Here is a 20,074-nt window from a genome sequence, read left to right as displayed (position 1 = left end):
CACATTGTTGACAAAATGGAGGTTGTGTAGCACCAGACAAAGTCATTCTAGTATCCTCATCATAATATAAAGGACCAAAAAAAGCCTGTATCTATTTTTCTTATTTCAAATACTAAGCTTTGAAGCCTAACAAACTGCACTGACGATGTAAGCATAAAGGCTCATATTATAAAGTGAATCCTTACTCAGTAAATCTTCAGCTGCAGTTTTTTAAACCTTGGTAAATATGAGAGATGGAAAAGGAAAAATACATTATTCATTTCTGACAATGCACTGTGTATGTTTTGTGCTTCTCTACATCATACTTGTATAAGAAGTACCTTAAAAAGTGCGAGTAAATATTCACTCACAGACTGTCAATTACCTTCATTAGAAATGTAATAACATTATAATATATCAAATACTATTATTAATGGAGGGCAATTGATGACAACTAGACCCTTTTCATGGTACCAGATATTAATATGGATATTTTGTTTAGAATCAAGTAAAGACAGGTGATGCAAAATAACATTTCACAAGCAGTAATTAGTACAATTACAAAGAAGAACTGATTACGAGTTCACTCTTGAGGCCTTGGTTGATTTAAGGATGATTAAATATGCCATAACTAACTTATATATATCAAAAAGACGGACACCTCTGAATTAAGCAGGTGTCTGTCAGAATTGAGATTTAACTAATAAGCTACAAGTCCATTTGGCTTTTTTTGAGTTTGAAATTTTATCAACTACCTTAAAGCCGATAAGCAAGGAAAGATCATGGGCAAATAATTCTCTATAGTATGTACACAACAGGCTTGTACCTCAAACACAGCACACATTTCACTAATCCAGGTACATCCTTACTGCTGACACCTTCTGAGTTAGTCTGGGCCTCTTCCATCTAACATGGTTAAAGTTGGTTAAATACAATATAGAGAACCATCCATGACAATCACAGACAACGGAAGCAAAAAGCTTCAGTTATGCCACATTTCTGCAATCTGAAAAAAGTGTTCAGTTTACTCCCTGTACACAGTGCGTAAATGAGGCAGAAAGCTTAAAACCGAAACCTGTCATAGTTTAGACTTCTAAACCACCAATCTGTACATGCAACTTGGAAGATGTTTTTTTTTTCTTGTGTGCTAACCGAATGACGGAAAGGAGAGCATGTTCACACCTCCTGTGCTCTTTTTAGAGTCTTAATACTTATTTACAAAAGGCTTTATGTGACATGATGCAGAGGTTTGAACAGGGAGCTGTGTCAGCCTGCAGGCTACAAAGAATCAATAAAAATGAGAAAACATTTGTTTTTTTCTTCTTTTGAGGATGAATTTAAAATTGAGTTTTGTAAAGGGGGTTTTATGCTAACAATTACACAATTGAAAGGTCTAAAACAGAGATGAAGCCGGGGCAACGTGGCGTGTGTGAGGAAACTGACGATGTTTCTTCACCAGGTCTGGAGCACAACTGGAGTGAAAACGGACTTTGTAGATTGATTGCATATCCCTACATACCAATGTTCTTTACATTAACAGCCCTCGGTGTGAAAAGTTCAACTCATAATCCAAAGCAGTTTTTGGAACCCATGATTAAAATAGAATTGGGTGGGGTGTGGCAAAACAAATCAAGCTTAACATTACAACTTCAGATGAAACCAGCCAAGTGAAACTCAAGCATTTAAACCAGACTACTTGAAATCCAAGATGCCATCTTACATGTAAAGGTGATATTTATAAGTATTATAGACAAATAAGAGTGAGAATGCATTAGGGCTTAAGGAAAAAAAAAAAGCTGCTTCAGGGAGCTAATGAAACTGGAAGTGAAAAATAAGCCTTAAGAAAATTGCTGAAAACATAAAAGGGCCAGTGAGCCTTGTGATTTAACACTCTAGCGTGAGAATGGATTGACTCTGCGTGAAAGGCTTGTCTATGGTGCCCTAATACCACCTCCATCAACCCAAGTAAGAGCTCAGTACAAACTAGCAGTGAGCCTCTAAATGTCACATACTTAGGAGGTCCACTCACACATAACACAAGCTGCACAATGTTAATCTCAAATTTGCATCACAATTTACCTGACCAAAATTAGTAAATCCATCTCAACTAATCAGTTATTACCTCCGAACTATAATCCTCCTGAAGATCAGTAACTGTACTCTCTGTAAAAGTAATACTTTTACACCTATTGCAAACCTGATACTAATCTTCGGCTTCGACTTCATCCAGATAGTCTATATGCAGTATATGTCCTGCTTGTATTTAATTACTCTCCCCCAGAGTGAGAACAAAATATTTTAAATTCTCTGTGTCAGTACGCTTACTCTCTTTACATTAATGGGCTATTACTTCATATTCCTATATTTAATATCAACTCAGTCACACTGAAAATGTATTGATAACAACAGATTAATAATTTAATAATTTAAATCTTGTTAATTATAAACCAATACCAATATCACAATAATAAGCATTTCTTAAAGCATGAGACTAAGCTATACAGTTGCTTAAAGAGATCTAAAATTTGGATTGCATATAATATCATGAATATAGCAAAGAAATGTAGGTCAGAACATCATTAAATGTCAGTAATTAACTACAGATTTCCTTCTCAGAGATTATGGGATCACTTCTAATATAAACGTAACTGATGTTGTGTGCTGTTTGGCAACAAATTTCAGGTTTTTTATTTGCTTTGTTTAATGTTGTTTCTTCCTATCTGGCTTTGCATCACTTCATTCAATATAAAGTGAAAGGTTTTCATTGTTTTGATGAGAAAGTAAAAAAAAAGTCTATGTAATTTCTGCAAGAGGCAAAGTACTAAAAACTGAATTATACAAAAGCTGAAAGACTAGCATTACAAACATTTGTATTTCCGTAAATAGTCCCATTTTAAGCTGCATAATTTACCCAGGCAATGATTAGAATATTACCTAGTGCTGCAAATAAAAAACAATTTTCCACCTGCCTTTTTTAAATTTCAACAAGCATCTTCTGCAGTTCATTAGCTGTACATATCTGAAATATCCTCTAGCAGAAGCTTTCTAATTTACTTTCTTTGGTACATAGGTTTTTGCAGCTTAGTGTGACACATGTTGTCCAACAGGCTAAATTTCTCTGTGAACAACTAGCTGAAGGGTTTTTCTGACTCAAACAAAGCAAGGAGGGGGTTACTTTCTCAGGCAGTGAACTCAGGCATGGCATTAATAATGAGTGTGATGAATGTACAGTAATTAAAGACTTTAAAACTGTAATGATTTAATCCATGGAGAAAAAGATGTCAATGCACTCAATAAATACTTCAAAAACATTTTACAAAATGGAAAGATATCAAAAACCTTATACCTACAACTGTATAAAATATTCAGAATCCAAACAAAAGTTTTGCACTATCACTACAACTTGTGCTAAAAAGCAGTCTTGTTCCAATTCAGCTTGACTAACTTGACTAAATTGGATAATCATGCACATAATGTCTGTCATTAGTCCCAAAATTAAATTGCAGTAAATAGCAAATATTTGCTAGGACAACAGCGTATACTACAATTATTTATTTCAATAGTGTATGTCACAATTTAAAACATGACAATGAAAAATCTTTCAATAATATAGGCATATTTACTATATAAATCAGTTCCAGTTAATAAACATGCTGCTTTTAGCTGGTAAGATTATGATTAACATGCATATTACAGCCTCATATTACACATCTAGAATTGAAAATGAATTAATTTAAATAGTGCACCATACATGACCTCTTTCAAGTTTTGGAGATAACCCCTATGCTAACATATCTATGCTAACAATCAAAGTTCCTTAGCAAGACATCAACACAAAAGCAGAAGCTAAACCAAAGAAAGATGCAGCTTTTATATGAAATAAAACAAAAGATTCTAAACCATCCAGCCCATCTAGCTGGTTGGGTTAATAATGTCCAACTGATGCAAAAATGGCTTTTCATGAAAGACTAAAGTATTCAGCTTTGACACGACTAGGTATCTTCTTGCATATGTACTCCTGCAGCTCTTAGTGCAAATAAGTACTAGTGATGCACTCTGCAAAAATATTTTTAGTGATGTTCCCACTGTTTGATGCCTTTTTTAAAGACTAAAATATACCTTGCACCACTTTTTATTTTCCATTCAAATAGCTCATCTGCCAATAATAAAAGCTACATGCCGTTCAGGACAGTCTGCCCCAGAGTAGGCCGCAGTCAGCGTGCACGGGGTTTTGCTGCAGACACCTGCACCGCAGCCACGTCAGTGACATCACATGCTGCTGCAGCTGACAAACAAACTCAGCCAGGGAAAGGTCACGGGGGAGAAAGGCTGAACTGCAGCGCTCCTCTGAATCCCTCACAGGATCTTCACAGCCCAGTGCTGGAAACAGGCTGGCCTTGCATTCTTTCATAAGAAAAAAAAAACACAGTGGAGCTCAAGGCAGTTTTCTTTACAATACAAAGTAAAACTGATAGAAGAAATCGCTCAAAACCGCATGCTCCAGAGATAGAGTAGATAGAATCGACACTTTCGTAAAACAAAGTAGGCCTATATTACACAAAAGTTACAAAGGGCCTGTAACTTATTGTAGCAAAATGCAAATTTGCAACATTTTAAAATAAAGCTGTTGGTAAAATATGAAACTATATCCTTTTGTGTATTCATTTTACTAATACACCGCTTCTAAATTTGGGAAAGATCACCTGTGACACAGTTACACACAAGTGCAAGAAACAATCTCCACTTATAGCTATGTGCTGTACAGAAGTTGGTCCAGAGCCAGGGGAACAGTAATCTTACTATCGGAATCCCAAGGGGGAACCAGATAACTGTTTTAACTGTTTGGTCCTATTAACCACAACACACTGATTATATGGATTTCCTTTTTAACACAAAACCATTCCCTCCCATCTGTGCAGAACATCTGTGAGAGTCAAGTGCCCCTTCAGAAGGTACCCAGTAACAGAAAAGAAAGAAATAATCCAATTAAAACAAAGCTGGAAATTGCTGTTTTGTCATGACTGCAGAAAACATTTTTACTGTGTAGTTCTTATAAGTTAGGAGAAAAAACACTCCTGAAAAAGGAATTGCCAAAACCTTCCACCTCAGTGATGTTCTTCTTAAAAAGCTTAATTGGTTTAAAAGAGAGGATACAGATAATAGGAAAAGTACAGAAAAAAAGAAAATTGCATTGGTTTCATTAATATTCAAAGAGTAGAGCTGTAAGGCACCTGTTGTCTCACACAATTCCATCTGTGTTAAGGTGCATTCAGGTTTTTTTTTTTATATTTAAGTTAATTTGTTAGCAAGCTCACTGAAATTTGATGAAATTTCATGTTTAATTTCCTTTAATACTTGAATCAGAAGGACAAAACAGATTTAAAAGACTTTAAACTCCATTCTTTAAATGAAGGGGAGCATAGAGAAACAGACAGAATAAGCAGCACCTAGGCCAGAATTAAACTTAAGACACTTCATCGTTCAACAGCTCTTAGCACTCAGATTGTTAACTAAAATGAATATCTACAAACTAGACACTGGACCCACACTGCACTAGCTGGGACCAATGAAATGTAACCCTAGCTGCAACCACTGCATACCTCCAAGACTAGAGTTTCAGATGAACAGCCATTACATCAACCACATCATAGCTCCAAAGAAAAAAGAAATAGCAAATCACGTTGTCTAGAAAATATGAAGTTTGCAGTTCCTCATTTAAAAGACTCTGGATACTTAGGAAATACCTAGGAGGCTTGTATTCGAACTCCGTGGAGATTTAGGCCACAGCAGGAAATTCCACTCTGTGACTAGATTACAAACGAGTTTAAACAAAGCAAAGAATTCAAAGAAAAAAATCAATACAACGTAATCAGATAAGTAGAATCCATATTTGACCCATTTCATAAAGTATACCATTCATCACCACACCAAAACTCACGGCAAAGGTACGGATCACTACGCTAACACAGGACAGAAAAGTCTTCTGTAGAGCAGCACAGTAAAAACATGAATATTTGCTGTGATAGACCGCATACGCTGTCTTTTGTGCTCATGAAAGACTTGCAGACATAAAGACTTAAAGTGTTAAGAAAAAAAATAGGCAACATTTGGTACCACATACAATACGTCATACTGTAAGAATGGACGATTGGTGCAGGATCATCTTTGAAGACAAAAATGAAAATGATTTGAAAATGTCTTAAATCCTCAACAGACTGATTCTATTGCACTGAGATGAGCAACAGCTGCACTGACAAAATTCTGTTTATTTTTTCCAGCTTTAATTTTAAAAAGTGCCTTAGTGATTATTTTAGGGAATTTGTTTTTATTTTCTCTTTTTTAAGAATCAGTCGTGTCTGTGCAGTTACTCTGCCCAGAAAAAAATGGGAGAGTTGCGTGTGATGTTTAAATCCTTTAAGATACTTAAGATTTTCAATACATCCAATACTGTTTCCCTATTACACAAATTTCACCAGAAATTCAAGCTGCTTCTTATTTTCACTTTAAGCAGTAAAGTCTTATTGTTAACCTATTTTCAGTCACATATTGCAGTGATTAACTCTTTTAAACATATTTGCTTTCAAATGTTCTGGAAAACACAAATACGGATTATACTGGCTTTGCAAACTAGATCTTCCTTAAAACAGTTCATGTCTTTTTCAAGTGATCCTGAATGTGTGTACAATTTTATCATTAATTCCAAATGCTTTATAATTAAGCCTAACAGTATAAAAATACTGTTCAATACAGTGAACACTGATCATCCATTACATTCGGGCTTGTTATACTAGCTATATTGTGGTAATTCAACATCAGATGTGTTGAAATAGTTACATGAATTAGGAACATCACGTGGAGATTCCTACATTTTCCTGTTATATTATTCACAAAGGGTAAGTTTAAAAAAGTGATAAAGGATACGAAACGCTTTGAATGTATGATTCATTCTAGTGGCATTATTCTGTAGATATTAGCAGTCCCTAACAAATTCTTTTTTTGACTTAATATGACCATTGGGTAATGACACAAATGCTAAGCCAATGCTTTTCTCACTCAGGGGATGTCTAAGGAAAAAGTATTTTGAAGAGAACTGGATACACATTCCACTAACGTTTTCCTACGAACACCAGCTGAGTAGGTGAAAGGTGTTCAGTCACAGATTTGCCAGTAACCGGGTCTGAACCTGGTTTTTATTTTCGATTTCTACCCCTGTTTTACTGATAACTTCTTTAGCTCTTCGAGGATATCTTTGTGGAGGTTTTTGAGTCATGTCAGGAGTGAAATGTGCACTGGAAACCTTGATTGAGTGCTTAGTCATGGGAGGATCTGGCTTAATCCACTTGGCCGAGAGCCAGCCCCCTGACCACAAGATGAAGACACTCGAAGCGAGACGTTCACCAAGGGAGGAGCCGCAAAGGTAGAAACAGTGTGGAGAAGGGATACAAAACATGAATAAGATGAAGAAAGGCTTATTCATGATATTTATAGCTTTCGGGGAAATTATGTCAGGGACGATATCAAGTTAGGGCAGCTGATGCAAAGGTGAACTTAGTTGTCATCACTCCCAGACAATCGTTGTAAACTCCTTATAAAAAAAGATATTATGAACGATGGACCTGTTCACACTGAACTGAAAACTGGGGGTTAGGGATCCGCTTAGTTTCTTTTGTGTGCGAACTGTAGCTGCGTGATTGCTTTTAAACTGCCCGACTTTGAGAATGAACTGCGCTGGATTCCTCCTCAGCTGAGCCAGGGACGGTTTCAAGTCAACACTAGTTTGCTTCTCTGGTGCACACTCTGATCTCAAACAAACATTTCTGACATTTCACACCTGCCAAAATGAACCGTTCTCGGATGCCAAATGAACTCTGAACTAAATCAGCCTCTCCAAGCATTCTAGGAACTAAAGCCCCCTAAGACTATAATATGTTTTTTTTTACATGTACTGTATTTTTCATTAAATTATTTTAATGGCATAATTTTACATTTTACATTATGCCTGTGTTCTGTTTAGATTTGACTTACTTGATGATATACAGTAGACAATGCACAACATTTACAACTGAAATCCTAAACAAGTGTTTTCAACACAAAAATAACAGAGAACATAAACTTTGCTGCTTATGAAACCACAAAAACCATCATAGTATCATAGCTCAAAAACATGAAAAGCCAATAAAAACAAATAATGGAAACAAAACGTGATGAAACAATGTAGTATTACAGTCCAGCACATTTTCTAGTCTTACAGGATTGCTTACAATCATCAATTTGTAAAGACATGGAACATGTGATTTTTTTTGTCAGTTAATTTGTTAAATTGTTTCCGTTAAGTCAGCAATGACCAGCTCTGGTCTTTGAGAGTGACCGAGTTGGAATTTGCATTGCAAATGAGCTCTTGACTACTAAATTGATTGAATTGCCTGCTTAGGTGATTTGCATTTCCACATTCTTTTGCACAAAGAACCTGATGCGGTGATAAAGAAGATTAATAGGTGCAGAGGTTACAATCATATCTTAGCTTTAGAATAAGGCCTTATTTTTAAAGATAAATAGCTAAATTGTGTAATGCACGCAACAGTAATAAGCACCAGGATGATCAATTTTGTCCAACTAAAATGTCAATGTCTGAGGTGATACAAATTTTGGGATTCCATTTTATTAATATTCCAACATAGAAATAATCCAACTTTTCACAGTTGATGTAGCCTCATTTCACTGATATACCCAGAAAGTGAAAACTACAAAGGGAATCACTTTTTTACGCCCGCAAAGTTCTCTGCCATTATCTGCGAATCTGACATCAACCAAAATGACGCAATTCATTTAGAAAAAATGAAAAATTGCCTGTATCAAACTGATGAAACAAAAACTTGGGTCATCCCACAGCAAATAAAAACCTGAAACTGATATCATGAGGAAAGCACAATGTAACTGTTTAGCTACTGCAGATTTATTTTTGCAGCAACTGAAAGATAATTACTGGAAGATAAAGGTCTTAATTATCTTCCTAAAATTGAAAAAAAAACACCTGATTCGCATGTAGATGCCATTTCTCTTATTACTTTTAACATTTCACCCTGATGCAATTTGCAACGGACACACTGATGCTGGAAGCCTTGCATATGTATTCTGCAAATGGTAATGACAGTATGCTTGTGTTAAGATATGCCAGATATTAGTCATCACGATGCATGTGCTGTGAACCCTTGCTGATTCACCATGTAGAGGTGTGAGATCAGACTATGATTCTCACACCTCTAACTTTTTAAGAAAGGGCCAGACTTTTCAATGAGAAGTGCAGAAGCAGGATAGGATTCTATAACAGAATATTCACACATGCAACAATCAAGAACTTCCACTCCGTTTGGCAATGCACAGGGCCCCCACGTCTACTCCGCTGGAAAATGAGACTTCTGAAAAACCATTTCACAATGGCGTAGGCACTTTTCCCACAGTGAAAATAAGGAACATAACCTCATCTGCTTGTTTATTAAGTAAGTGTTAGAGGTTGAGCTACTGTGCACCACAAGTTGAAAACTACTCAGAGATAAATGTGAAGAATCAGCCACACCCTTATTAAACAATGCAACAAAGTAAGGCTTAAGTATGCTACAAAGGTGAAAGAATCCTATAAGAATTGTGCCTGCAGTGAAGAAAGCATGGGCAATGAACATCTGAATACACATCTGCATTGCATAAGTGCTACACAAAAGTCAAGAGATGCCTCTGGGATTTCAGAAAGAGACACAACCCCCACAATTGCACCAAAACACAAATACACCCTCCTATGGATACTAACGTATTTGACGGCCCCACAACAGTCACAATGCCACTATTCACTCTGAATGCTACAGGTTCTCAATTAACCTCACAACAATTCATGCAAGTGTCACTAATTTGGCACAGGACACACAATCTAGTGATTTGGCAAAACCTCAAAAGGCACGTGTAAATAAAGTATCAGGCTATTAACACAGTAAGAGTTGTGTCTTTTACTGCATAATAGATTTATTCAGTTCAATTTATTTAAAATGCATATTTTCAAATTCATCGTGCTGCAGATATCAGGTCAGGCCTAAAGAAGAAGAACTTAGCGCTCTTTACTGAGCTATAACACTGCAAAGGTGCCTGCAGAAGAACACTACTGAACAATACAGCTGTGCTATAATACATTATCCGACTTGTTGAGACTAAAAACAATGGCCAAACACCAGCTTCCCTAAAGCGTTCGTTTTACAGCTAGGATGTGCACCCAGCAGAAAGAGCACAAGGTCATTAACTGAGCAGGAAATGCTGCTCCTCAGCTTGCTGATTCTGATTTGAACAGCGTTTCCTGTACAGTATTTTAAAATACATGCACTGTATGCAGAAAAAAAAAGCCTTACTGTATACAGCAGTATCATTATCATGATATCAAGACTGCAAGACAAGGGCACTTGAAATGGCTGAGACAGCAAATGTATAGAACAGGGGTTAAACAGCACATGGGTTAGCTAGATAGGACACCAAAGTGTCCCCCTCACATTGGTAACCTTTCTGAACTAAATGTGTTGGCCAAGCCCTCTACCCTGCAATATCAGTGACTTTACAACATTTTTCAGATTCCACTTTTTCCCTCTTCAATGGATGAATTCTGCAGTGTTTTTTGGATGGATGCACACTGAGGCAAAGGCTCAGACTTGGTCTGTAAGGCTTTGTACACGTGGCCTGCCAGTTATGAAACCATGTGACCCCATTAATTTTTCATTTTTGTTTCTCTGCATAAATTCGGCAGCAATGTAGAATGGCAGTTAGGGCTCTAGACTAGTGACCAGAAGGTACTTCACTCACAAGGCTTCAGTATAATGCCCGAAGTAAAAACGGGAGCGAATGTAAGTTTCTTTGGATAAAAGTATCAGCCACATAAATTAATAATAATAAAATATGCCCTCAAACAAAGATTACCCTGGGCAGTACCAGCTATAGGGTTCAGTTCGATCTAAGACCTCTTCTGACCTCTTATGCAAACTTAAATGGCATAACACAAAAGACAAAAGGGCTGTATGTCAGGACTGTGTGCCTTAGGTTCCATCTTTGAATTGCTGTGCCGATACAAGCTGCATCACGCAGCTTATACACCAAGCCATTCTGATCTATTATCGCATTCCCTCCTTTAAAAAAATTACCATATTGCAAAATGCAATATGAGATATCAACTGATCTCTTTCGCCAAATCCTTCTCCTTAAGTTAAATCTTTAAGTTGAAAAAACGAACAGCACATTCAATTGTCTCCTGTTCTTGAACAAATTTGGTGGGAATCTTGCACTGCACACAAAATGTGTGACACAAAAGCATCAATCAGATCATTGTGTTCTTCACTACAGAAAAGTAATTTAATCTGACCAGATAACCACTGGAACTGACAGCTCTGAAGCGAGTGATAATAAAATGCATCATTTTTAATATCTGGCACACTTTGATTAAGCTAGTATTAAGGTGCTTTAAGAAAAGCAGACTAATAAAGGTTTCACAGTTTTATTCCTCGACCAGACAAACCCAGTACTGTATAATATTTCACAATACATCAGTATTCAATTGTACCTATTCCCAGGAAAATGGAAAGAAGGTCACAGTAGTTTGCACCTTGTTACAAAAAATAAGAATGAGTAGTTTCTACAAGGTGCACTTTGCATTGTCATGAATAGATTACAGGGAGTCATTTGTTAAGAAAAGTCATGACATGTCACACAAAACATCCCCCTGTTGCAATGCAAGCAAAAATATTAATACACTGTTCAAACGCTGTCCAGCTGAAGTACTGGTTTCAAGAAACTGTCTATAGAACAGAATCTAACCAAAGCAAAAATGGGCAACAACAAAACAATACCTGGGGGTTCTGTAGACAGTATGAAGCACCGCAAGAAAACAGATGGAGTGTCTCACAAAAAACAGACATTTGAGTAATTTTTAAATGTATACTTTAAGTTCTAATGACAAGTGTCAGAAAACACCATAATAAAAAATGCTGAGCCTCTTAGACATACAGTACGAGAGACATACAGCTTTAGGCTGGGATTCAGCTATAGCAGCACTGCACATACCCTGATCCACACATCATGAACGAGACGTGATGACAGAACAGGCACAAACGCACTTCACTGCCTTCAAATACACTAAAGGAACTGCAACTCTCACCAATACGACAATCAGTACTTCTGATTTGTGCCGACACCGGTTGCTTTATCTTTTTTCCTTACCCGGCGTAGTTGGCAGAGAAACCAGGTGCGCCCGCAAATGTTTCGCTGCCCCTCTGCATCCCCGCGGCATCCCCAAATGTTTGGCCTCGGTTCCAGGAATCGCCCACAGCAGCAAGCGATGGGTACAAGTTAAAAACAGGCTTCTGATCTTGCTGCTGTAAATTAAGTGTGGGTGAGGCGTTAACTCCATAGTGGTAGCTCTGGCCACTTGAGGTGCTCACACCGCAGATGGAAATGGGGGAACTCACGGGACCTGGCAAGTCGGGAACCGCGCCACTCATTTGACAGTATTTTCTGTCTGCAGTTTCCTGCTTAATAACCCCAGGGGTGCACAGCTGGATGTAACTCTCCTTTTCCATTTTAACGGAGGCCAAAGGGGTGCTCTGATCAAGCATCTGCTGATCTGTGCCATTGACACCCGTGCAGTTACTGTTGTTCACGACCGGCTTGGTGTCTTTAGACGTATTGACGTCCATCAGGAAGGTTTCATCTGTGGCCAAGGAGGTCAGCAAGGCTGCTTCGTCTCCATCGTAGAACTCGGTGAAGTTCCACGGGCTCCCGTTCATTTCTCCTTTCGGAGAGCCGGGGAGGTCCAGCTCCTGTAAGATGTCGAGGGTGTTTTGGTCCTCGCCGAAAAGCCGGGGGTTAATGTCGGAGTCTTTCTCCCCCTGCCCAAACGAATCCTGCTCCAAATCAAGTTCGCTTTTATCCATGGCTGTAAAATCCTCCGCCTTGAGCGAAAACGGATCCGATCCGGACGGGAGGGCATCTGCGGATGTGGAGGACCTGTTCAGGTTTGCGATGCTCTCCTCCAGAAGAGAGAAATTGGTTTCTCCTAACATAAAAGAGCTGGGAGTTTGCTGCTGCTGCAGCTTTAAGTCATTTCCTGCTACTTTTGAGTCGGTCTCCTCCATGTAAAGTCCCATGGAGGCTGAAACAGCTGTGGTAAGCTCTTGCTGGGGTGCGCTGGTGCCTAATCCATTAGTAATGTCTCCAGGAACTGGCGGTATTCTGGGGCTAGGCTGAGCCACTGTTGAAGTTGTGGAAGCTGCCATTGTGCTCCCTCCACCCCCGAAAGCTCCTTCCCCTCTTCCACTGTACTCCACAAATTTCACACTCTCATCACGGTTATTGCTCTGGTGCAGACCTCCTTGTTCCATGTCTTGTCCCTGCTCTTACAGAACAAAAATAAAAACAAAATCAAATAAAATACCAGTCATGCCTTTCTCTAGATTTCACTGTGAATAAAAAGTGCTGTTAAGATGGGTTGCAGGAAATGGATGCACAACATACCATGGCTTGCTTTCAAAATTAGATACAAGGGATTCATAGAGAGATTTTAATTATACTAAAGAAATACTAAATATGCTGAAAAAATAAATAAACCCCAGTCTGTTTTATGAATCAAGAGTGCTGTAATTCTAGTCTTACACAAACTACCAAAAACAGCCTCCCACCCCCCTCGGTTTAATAATATTAAAGGGGGTCATTCAAACCAAGGCTGAGAGATTCATTATGTGGCTGCCTTGTGTCAATTTAAGAACGATACATAAGTAAATTCATACCCCAAATCTACAGAATGGGATAGTTCTGAACTTTCAGTAGACAATTCTTCATTTCTTAAGTGAACTTCCCACGGAACTGTTTTCTAAATCTTTTCAGAAGTTGTGCTACTGTAAATGTTAAACCAAATCAAAAAGATAAAAAAAGTCTTTATTCTGGTATTTACTGGACTGTAAGCACAGCATGAGCTACAGAATGAGACTTTACCTTTTATAGAATATACATTATCTAAATACAGGGTCATCAGCAAAATGGTTTATCTTAAAAACTTTACTCCATCCATTCTCTGAAAACTGGTTCTAACTGGTTAAGGCGGCAGCAACCAAACGCCTGTCTTGGAAACACAGGGCACAAGGCGTGAACTACACTATGGACAATATGCCAGTCCATTGCAGGGAGCACACAGGGACAGTTTAGTGGCACCAAATAACCACATATTTGGAAAACGGAATTCCCAAATTATATAGAAATCAACAATGGTACAAAAATACATGTTTGCATTGAATGCAAATAGTCCTCTTTAGGTGTTTGACAACAATGACATAAGAGTTCAGAGGTGACTGACTGTTATACAGGTTCATTTAACACTGTCAGTTAATGTTTTTGTTTTTGTTATATAAATGTGCAAACTTTGTGCTGTTTGATTATTTTGGAAAGGAGAACACTTTTTAAATTCCCTTAGATGAGGAAGACATAAAGGCTAGCCACGACGTAAATATATTAAGACACGAAACCACAAATCGTCTCCCATATATGTTTATATAACATGCAGCTCTTTTTTGGAGGCTTGCTTATCCTACACCATTATAAAAAACGGGTAAGAAAAAGCACCCCTTTCACACCTCTCATTGAAACACGACGACACGATTCTAACCAACCACGTGAGAAATGGGGGAAAGGTCCTGTCCAACAAACTTCAAAACTGTTTCTTAATAATAATTGACATAACGTTAAGTGTGACCATTTTGTTTCTAGTTTATTATCTTATTGTAGGCCTTTGGTAGGACAATATCGATAATTTCTGCCTAATTTCACCGCTTTACCGTCGGTTCATGACGTATTGCCTGCACACATTTTTCTAAATCGGTAAATGTAGTATTATTATTCTAGACTGAAGGCCTAAATCTATACAGCACGACTTCTGTCCAGGAGCTGCATAAACGACTGAAAGGGAAAAAAACGTTTATTTATTACACGATTAACAATATTAACAAAAAGAGAGATCAGTAGTCATTTTTTCACTAAGACTTATTTTTGCAAAAACGAAATGCATATTTATATGAATGCTACATTTTTACACTTTATGAAAGATGAATTATTTGAAACACAGTTACATTAAAAATAAATTACTCTTATTTGTCTTAATTTGACAAGTGTCATGGAAGTCAAACATCCCATATCTCTCTACACAGAAGTCAAGTTTCAACTTTAAACCCAATAAACTGACCATTTTGTTTTGTTTGGCAGTGTTAAAAACAATAACAAAAATAGTTTTATGACAGTGTGAATCAGTACGCATACCAATCAATAATTATCATCTCAACATCTAAAATCAGCAGTGAGTTATTAATATTTTATGTAAAAATTATTGTGTTAAAAACATGCAATATTTCAAGTTTTAAAATAAGTTTTTTCCCTTTCATAAAAACACACATCGTCGGATCTTCAAACATTGAGATAATAGTTGAGGGAAGAGACGATCACCTTAAAAGGATATTTTAGAAATAAGCACTTAAAAGCAACAACAAAAAAACTTCAGCCTACCGTTCAGAAGCATATGTATTAGAGAGTGTCATTTTCTTAAAACTGTCATCTCTCACGATATCACTCAGCACGGGAGTGGAAGACTTTATCTCCTCTGTAGACTCGAAAGCCAAGAATAGCTTTTCAGTCTGTTGTTGTCTATATTTTCGTCCGCTGTCTACGTCTCGATACGCGGGTTGTTGACGGGCAAAAAAAAACACGCTAAAAAAATGTTGTACTCCAAAGTATTTCTTTCTATACTCCTACGCGAAAAAAGATCCCCAGCTATTCCGCCTTGAAATGCACAAAATGGAGCTTCCAAATGCTCGCATGTATATTATAACCCCGCGCTGTCCTACGAAGAGAGGATTTTACTACAGTGGTGCAACCTGTTGGCAGTAAGCAGATACTGCACTTTAACTTCCTTATTTGTATAGAAAACACAACTACAACAAAGTTATTATTTATTTTTTTATTCTGGGAGGAGGAGTTATACCTTATTTTTTTTAAAATAAAATGACACCTATATTATTTTTTTTCCCGAAACGAATGTGCCAGACCGCATATTTCGGCTCTCAACGCTAATTTCAGATTTTCCCAACACAGCCTGACCATGTGATGAGATTACCGTAACATACTATCGCTACCGTTTAAACTATACACCGTAGTATTTAATGTTGGCATTTAAAGAAACCGAAAGACCACAATGCTCCCGAAATAAGCACTTTGACTAAGAGAAACAGGAGTGAAGTGGTGGTGGTTGTATGTTGGGAGGTGGTGGGTAGAAACAGAAACGTAGACAAACCTGTTTTCAATTCTTCAACATTAAAAAAAAAATCAGACCATTCTGAAGCCCGGGTTGACTGGTATCCTGTAGTCCGTCTTCTGCAAAATCGTTTTCAGGAGCTGCATTCCCAGCACGATGAAGTTAAGCAACGTTTCTAAACTACCCACACAGTGAAAGAAATTGGCATGCAATCGCACGAAATAGTGACACAAAAAATCCGTGATCCTTTCAGTCAAGTGAACACAAACGTGTTGCTCTCAGAATCTTCCGAGAGTGTCATAGCATAATGATGTATTCATCTACAAAATATGGTTGTAGCTATATGTATACTGTAAATGTGATACTACCCACCCCCTACGTATACAGAGGGTGCATGATAGTATAAACCTTCAAATTCTAACTTCTTTATTCTCATGGTACACGCCCCAATGACAAAAACAAAAAGTGCAACAGCAGTCTTTTCTTTTTCAACGGATCCGACGAAATCCGGTCTGGAAAAGTTTTTTTTTTTATGGCTTATAAGTGTTATGCAAACGATGCCCGCGTGTACGTGTGTTGACTGTTTACTGGACCTTAAATTAATTTACGCTGCTCGGGTCTAGCAAGTAGTCTGACAGCTGGTCCTAAACCGAAAATACATAAATAAACCTGCACAGGAGAAGGGCGTGCGCTGGTCATTCACAGCCGACTGTTGCCAAAACGAAAGCTTTTCACTTCAGGAGCAACGCTAGCAGTGCAACTTCCTCGTAAGGACAAGACAAAAAAATAAATGAAAAACAAGAACTGTTTGAAAAATCCTTGGCGCTTTGGATCTAGATCATGTAACACAATGGATACGTATAGCTTTCAAATCCCTCCAGATATAAAAAGAAAGTTTCAAGGCAGGTCTGCGATAACCTGACGCGCAGGATTTCAATGACGCACTACTCTCGGTAGGCAAAAGGACACCGGGCACGTTCACATTCGCCACTGGAAACCAGCAGGACACATACGGACTGTCCGATAATCCCACACAGAAGGCGATATTTTCCCTGAAACAGCTGATTTTTAGCAGCCCCTTATCTTCTTTCGGCCTCCTCTGCCCCAGCAGCGCACACAAAATCTATGTAGACGCCATGAGTATGGAAACGAACCAAGCATTTACAGCCGAGAGACTTTGAACCGCTGCGAATGGACCCTTGCGAATTCGCCAGGCTGTGACATGCGCAGTATGGGGTCGCCGGCTTTGTGCAAGTGGTTAGTCCAAGCCAAGTGAGCGACATTTGTACATTGATGCTAATAACATAAAATCAACTATAATTTTGGGACTTAAACGTTTGGTTTTTAGCACATCCGCCCCCATTCAGCTTGCTAATGATCAGCCTAGAACTTATTTTACGTCAATAGTTGGAGCAGACAATGCTATTCACAGTTAATCTGAGTTTTACACGATTTTACAGTTGCTTATATTAAAACAGCGTATACAAATATAATAATTACTACTTTTGTCTGTTGTCACTGTTGCTTTTAAATCAGTAAGTCTTCATCTTAGTCGCTTAATGTAGCAATCTATTGTATATGGGGTAGTCTAAACATTCTGTGTAAAATTGTGTCTAAAAGCGTGTCTACATACAAATAACCCAAGAATTCAGAAAATAACATAAATTAAATATCGATATAAAAACTGACAATACATTTAAAAATATAGCGACATGAAAATAAATTTATTTTATTGTAAGCGTGCTTGAGTAGCAATAAATGGGCCGACATTTTCATGTCACTATACATATACTTTAATATAATAAGACGTTATTCTCTTGATGAACTAATTACATGTATGTAAATAAATTTACATAAGTATCAGAAATATACAAACAGAAGACACCTTAGTCAAACAAATATAAGTATGTCAGTTGTCTTGGTATGCTGTTTTGTAATTTAATTTTTCAAAACCTGCTCGGGAGAAGGTTAACAAATAAAACAGCACTGCTATGGGGGTATTGCAAGGTCCCTGCTGCTGTGTATGCTTTCTAGGAACCATAATCCTATTGGAATGGATTTATGAAGGTACTTCTGCAGTTAACACTTAAAATTACAATTGACCAGTTAATACTGTTAATACCGCAGTTCTCTGGTTATAGATTATTCAACACTGGTCCATGTGATAGGATTTTTGCTTTGGTGGATTACTGCTCAGTGCAGTTGCAGACTGCTGCTGTCAATGAGTTGTGGAACTACTGAATAGAAACCTTTTAGGCACTTAATCGTAAGTTTTATTTGAAGTTTCCCACTTACAAATACAGGTACAACCCAAAATATTATATACTGTACTAATGTCTTAAGGCGAGGATAGATTGAAGAAAGCAGTAACACAATTGACAAAAATCAGTAACTGTGCTAAATTCCTGAGTTTCTAAATACCCAGATACAGTATGTGCATAATGCCTAATATCATTACTATTTTTCTTGTAATTCTGTAAGGTTCTTGTAAAATGAGTATCCTCATTATTACTAATCATCACAAGAAACATAATTCATTATGACAATGCTGCACAAATAAATACAGATTTTGAGTGATATTTGTTGTTTGAATTACAGCACTTTGTTACTGATATACACTAATCATTTTACTTTATTAAAGCCTACAAAGTAATTTATTTAAAAAGTAATTTATTTTTCTGTGAAAGACCAAAAGACATTAATGGTGACAAACATCATTGTTACATAAAATATTTTGTTTGCAAGGAGAATAACCAGATTTCCATTCACAGTGCTTTTTTCTGTTAGTTATTCATTGTTATTTAAACACTTTCAGGATGTATCTACAACTCCTCTCCTTCTAATTGATAAAAGATGACCAGAAATCACAAAAACAAATACAGTGGATCAGATTGCTTCATATTATGATGAATAATTGCACCTGGATTCTGCAATATTTCTGTTTGTAATCCAAAATGAGACAGGAACATTAATGCCTTCAGAATACCCAGTTGCATTCTTACTCACATTACTAGACTCATCAATATTCAAATTTTAACCTTATGTTTGGCTCTTCTGTGCTCAAGCTAGATGCATAGCACTGACCTTTCTTTCATTTCAATCTGTAAAACATTAGTCAGGCTTCATTCGATCCTGAAAGCGAGGTTGTTTTTGATTTTATATTAGATTGGTTAAAGCACGATATTCGAGAATGTATGAAATGCAGTTTTCCTAATATACCATAATGGCAAAGGTGTGTACATGTAAGATGTGGGTATTTTTCTTTATTTTTACAGAGAAAAGGTTCTGTGTTTTTGTTTTTCATGAGGAGCAAAATATAGAGGAGCAACGTTACAGCCAAACCAGCTGTCGGAAGAGTTCCTTTAACTTGGTATGGATGAAAAGATTTCAGACAAGAGCTCTTTCATTATTTATGGAAGATGGCTAAAATACACTATGCTAGCACAACAGCTACTTCAATTCCCACAGACTAGCTGAATAAAGAGCTCTCAGACCTCAGCCTAATTTCAGCCAACAGTGCAGGTACCATAGAGCAGCAAATGAAGGGAGTCCTCCTACTGGTTTGGATAGAACATTTTGCATAGCATTATATCCTCAACAGTCCCCATACCACCTTGGCGAGGATTAAATGTCTGTGGACAAACCCATAGCATAGATGAAGCAGCTTTAAGATTTGTTTTGTAAGAAATTAAAAAAAAAACACAAAATCATCCAAGAGCAGCTGCGTGAACTAAAACAAAATTTCAGGACATTTAACCCCAAGAAGCTTTGCAGATCTCATTA

The 20,074-nt window shown here is 37.4% G+C and overlaps 1 protein-coding gene across 5 annotated transcripts in view; it reads right to left on the bottom strand.

The window, feature by feature from the left end:
• The window catches only part of nr3c1 (nuclear receptor subfamily 3, group C, member 1 (glucocorticoid receptor)), a 71,691-nt gene extending 54,185 nt beyond the window's left edge, over positions 1-17,506 (bottom strand). For 2 of the 5 annotated variants that reach the window (XM_015349455.2, XM_015349459.2), the window contains exons 1-2: positions 15,547-16,303; positions 12,220-13,393 (exon numbers count right to left, since the gene is read on the bottom strand). In XM_015349455.2, the coding sequence (XP_015204941.1) occupies positions 12,220-13,393; positions 15,547-15,559 (1,187 nt within the window). In that variant the 5' untranslated portion in view covers positions 15,560-16,303. Of the gene's footprint in view, positions 1-12,219; positions 13,394-15,546; positions 16,304-16,330 lie in introns of those variants that run through there. The other 3 variants (XM_015349456.2, XM_015349458.2, XM_015349457.2) reach the window with 3 other exon arrangements.
• Positions 17,507-20,074: the final 2,568 nt, after the last annotated feature.

The sequence above is a fragment of the Lepisosteus oculatus genome, chromosome 11 (genome assembly GCF_040954835.1).
Source record: "Lepisosteus oculatus isolate fLepOcu1 chromosome 11, fLepOcu1.hap2, whole genome shotgun sequence".
NCBI lineage: Eukaryota > Metazoa > Chordata > Actinopteri > Semionotiformes > Lepisosteidae > Lepisosteus > Lepisosteus oculatus.
This window is presented reverse-complemented; position numbering and strand designations above follow the sequence as displayed.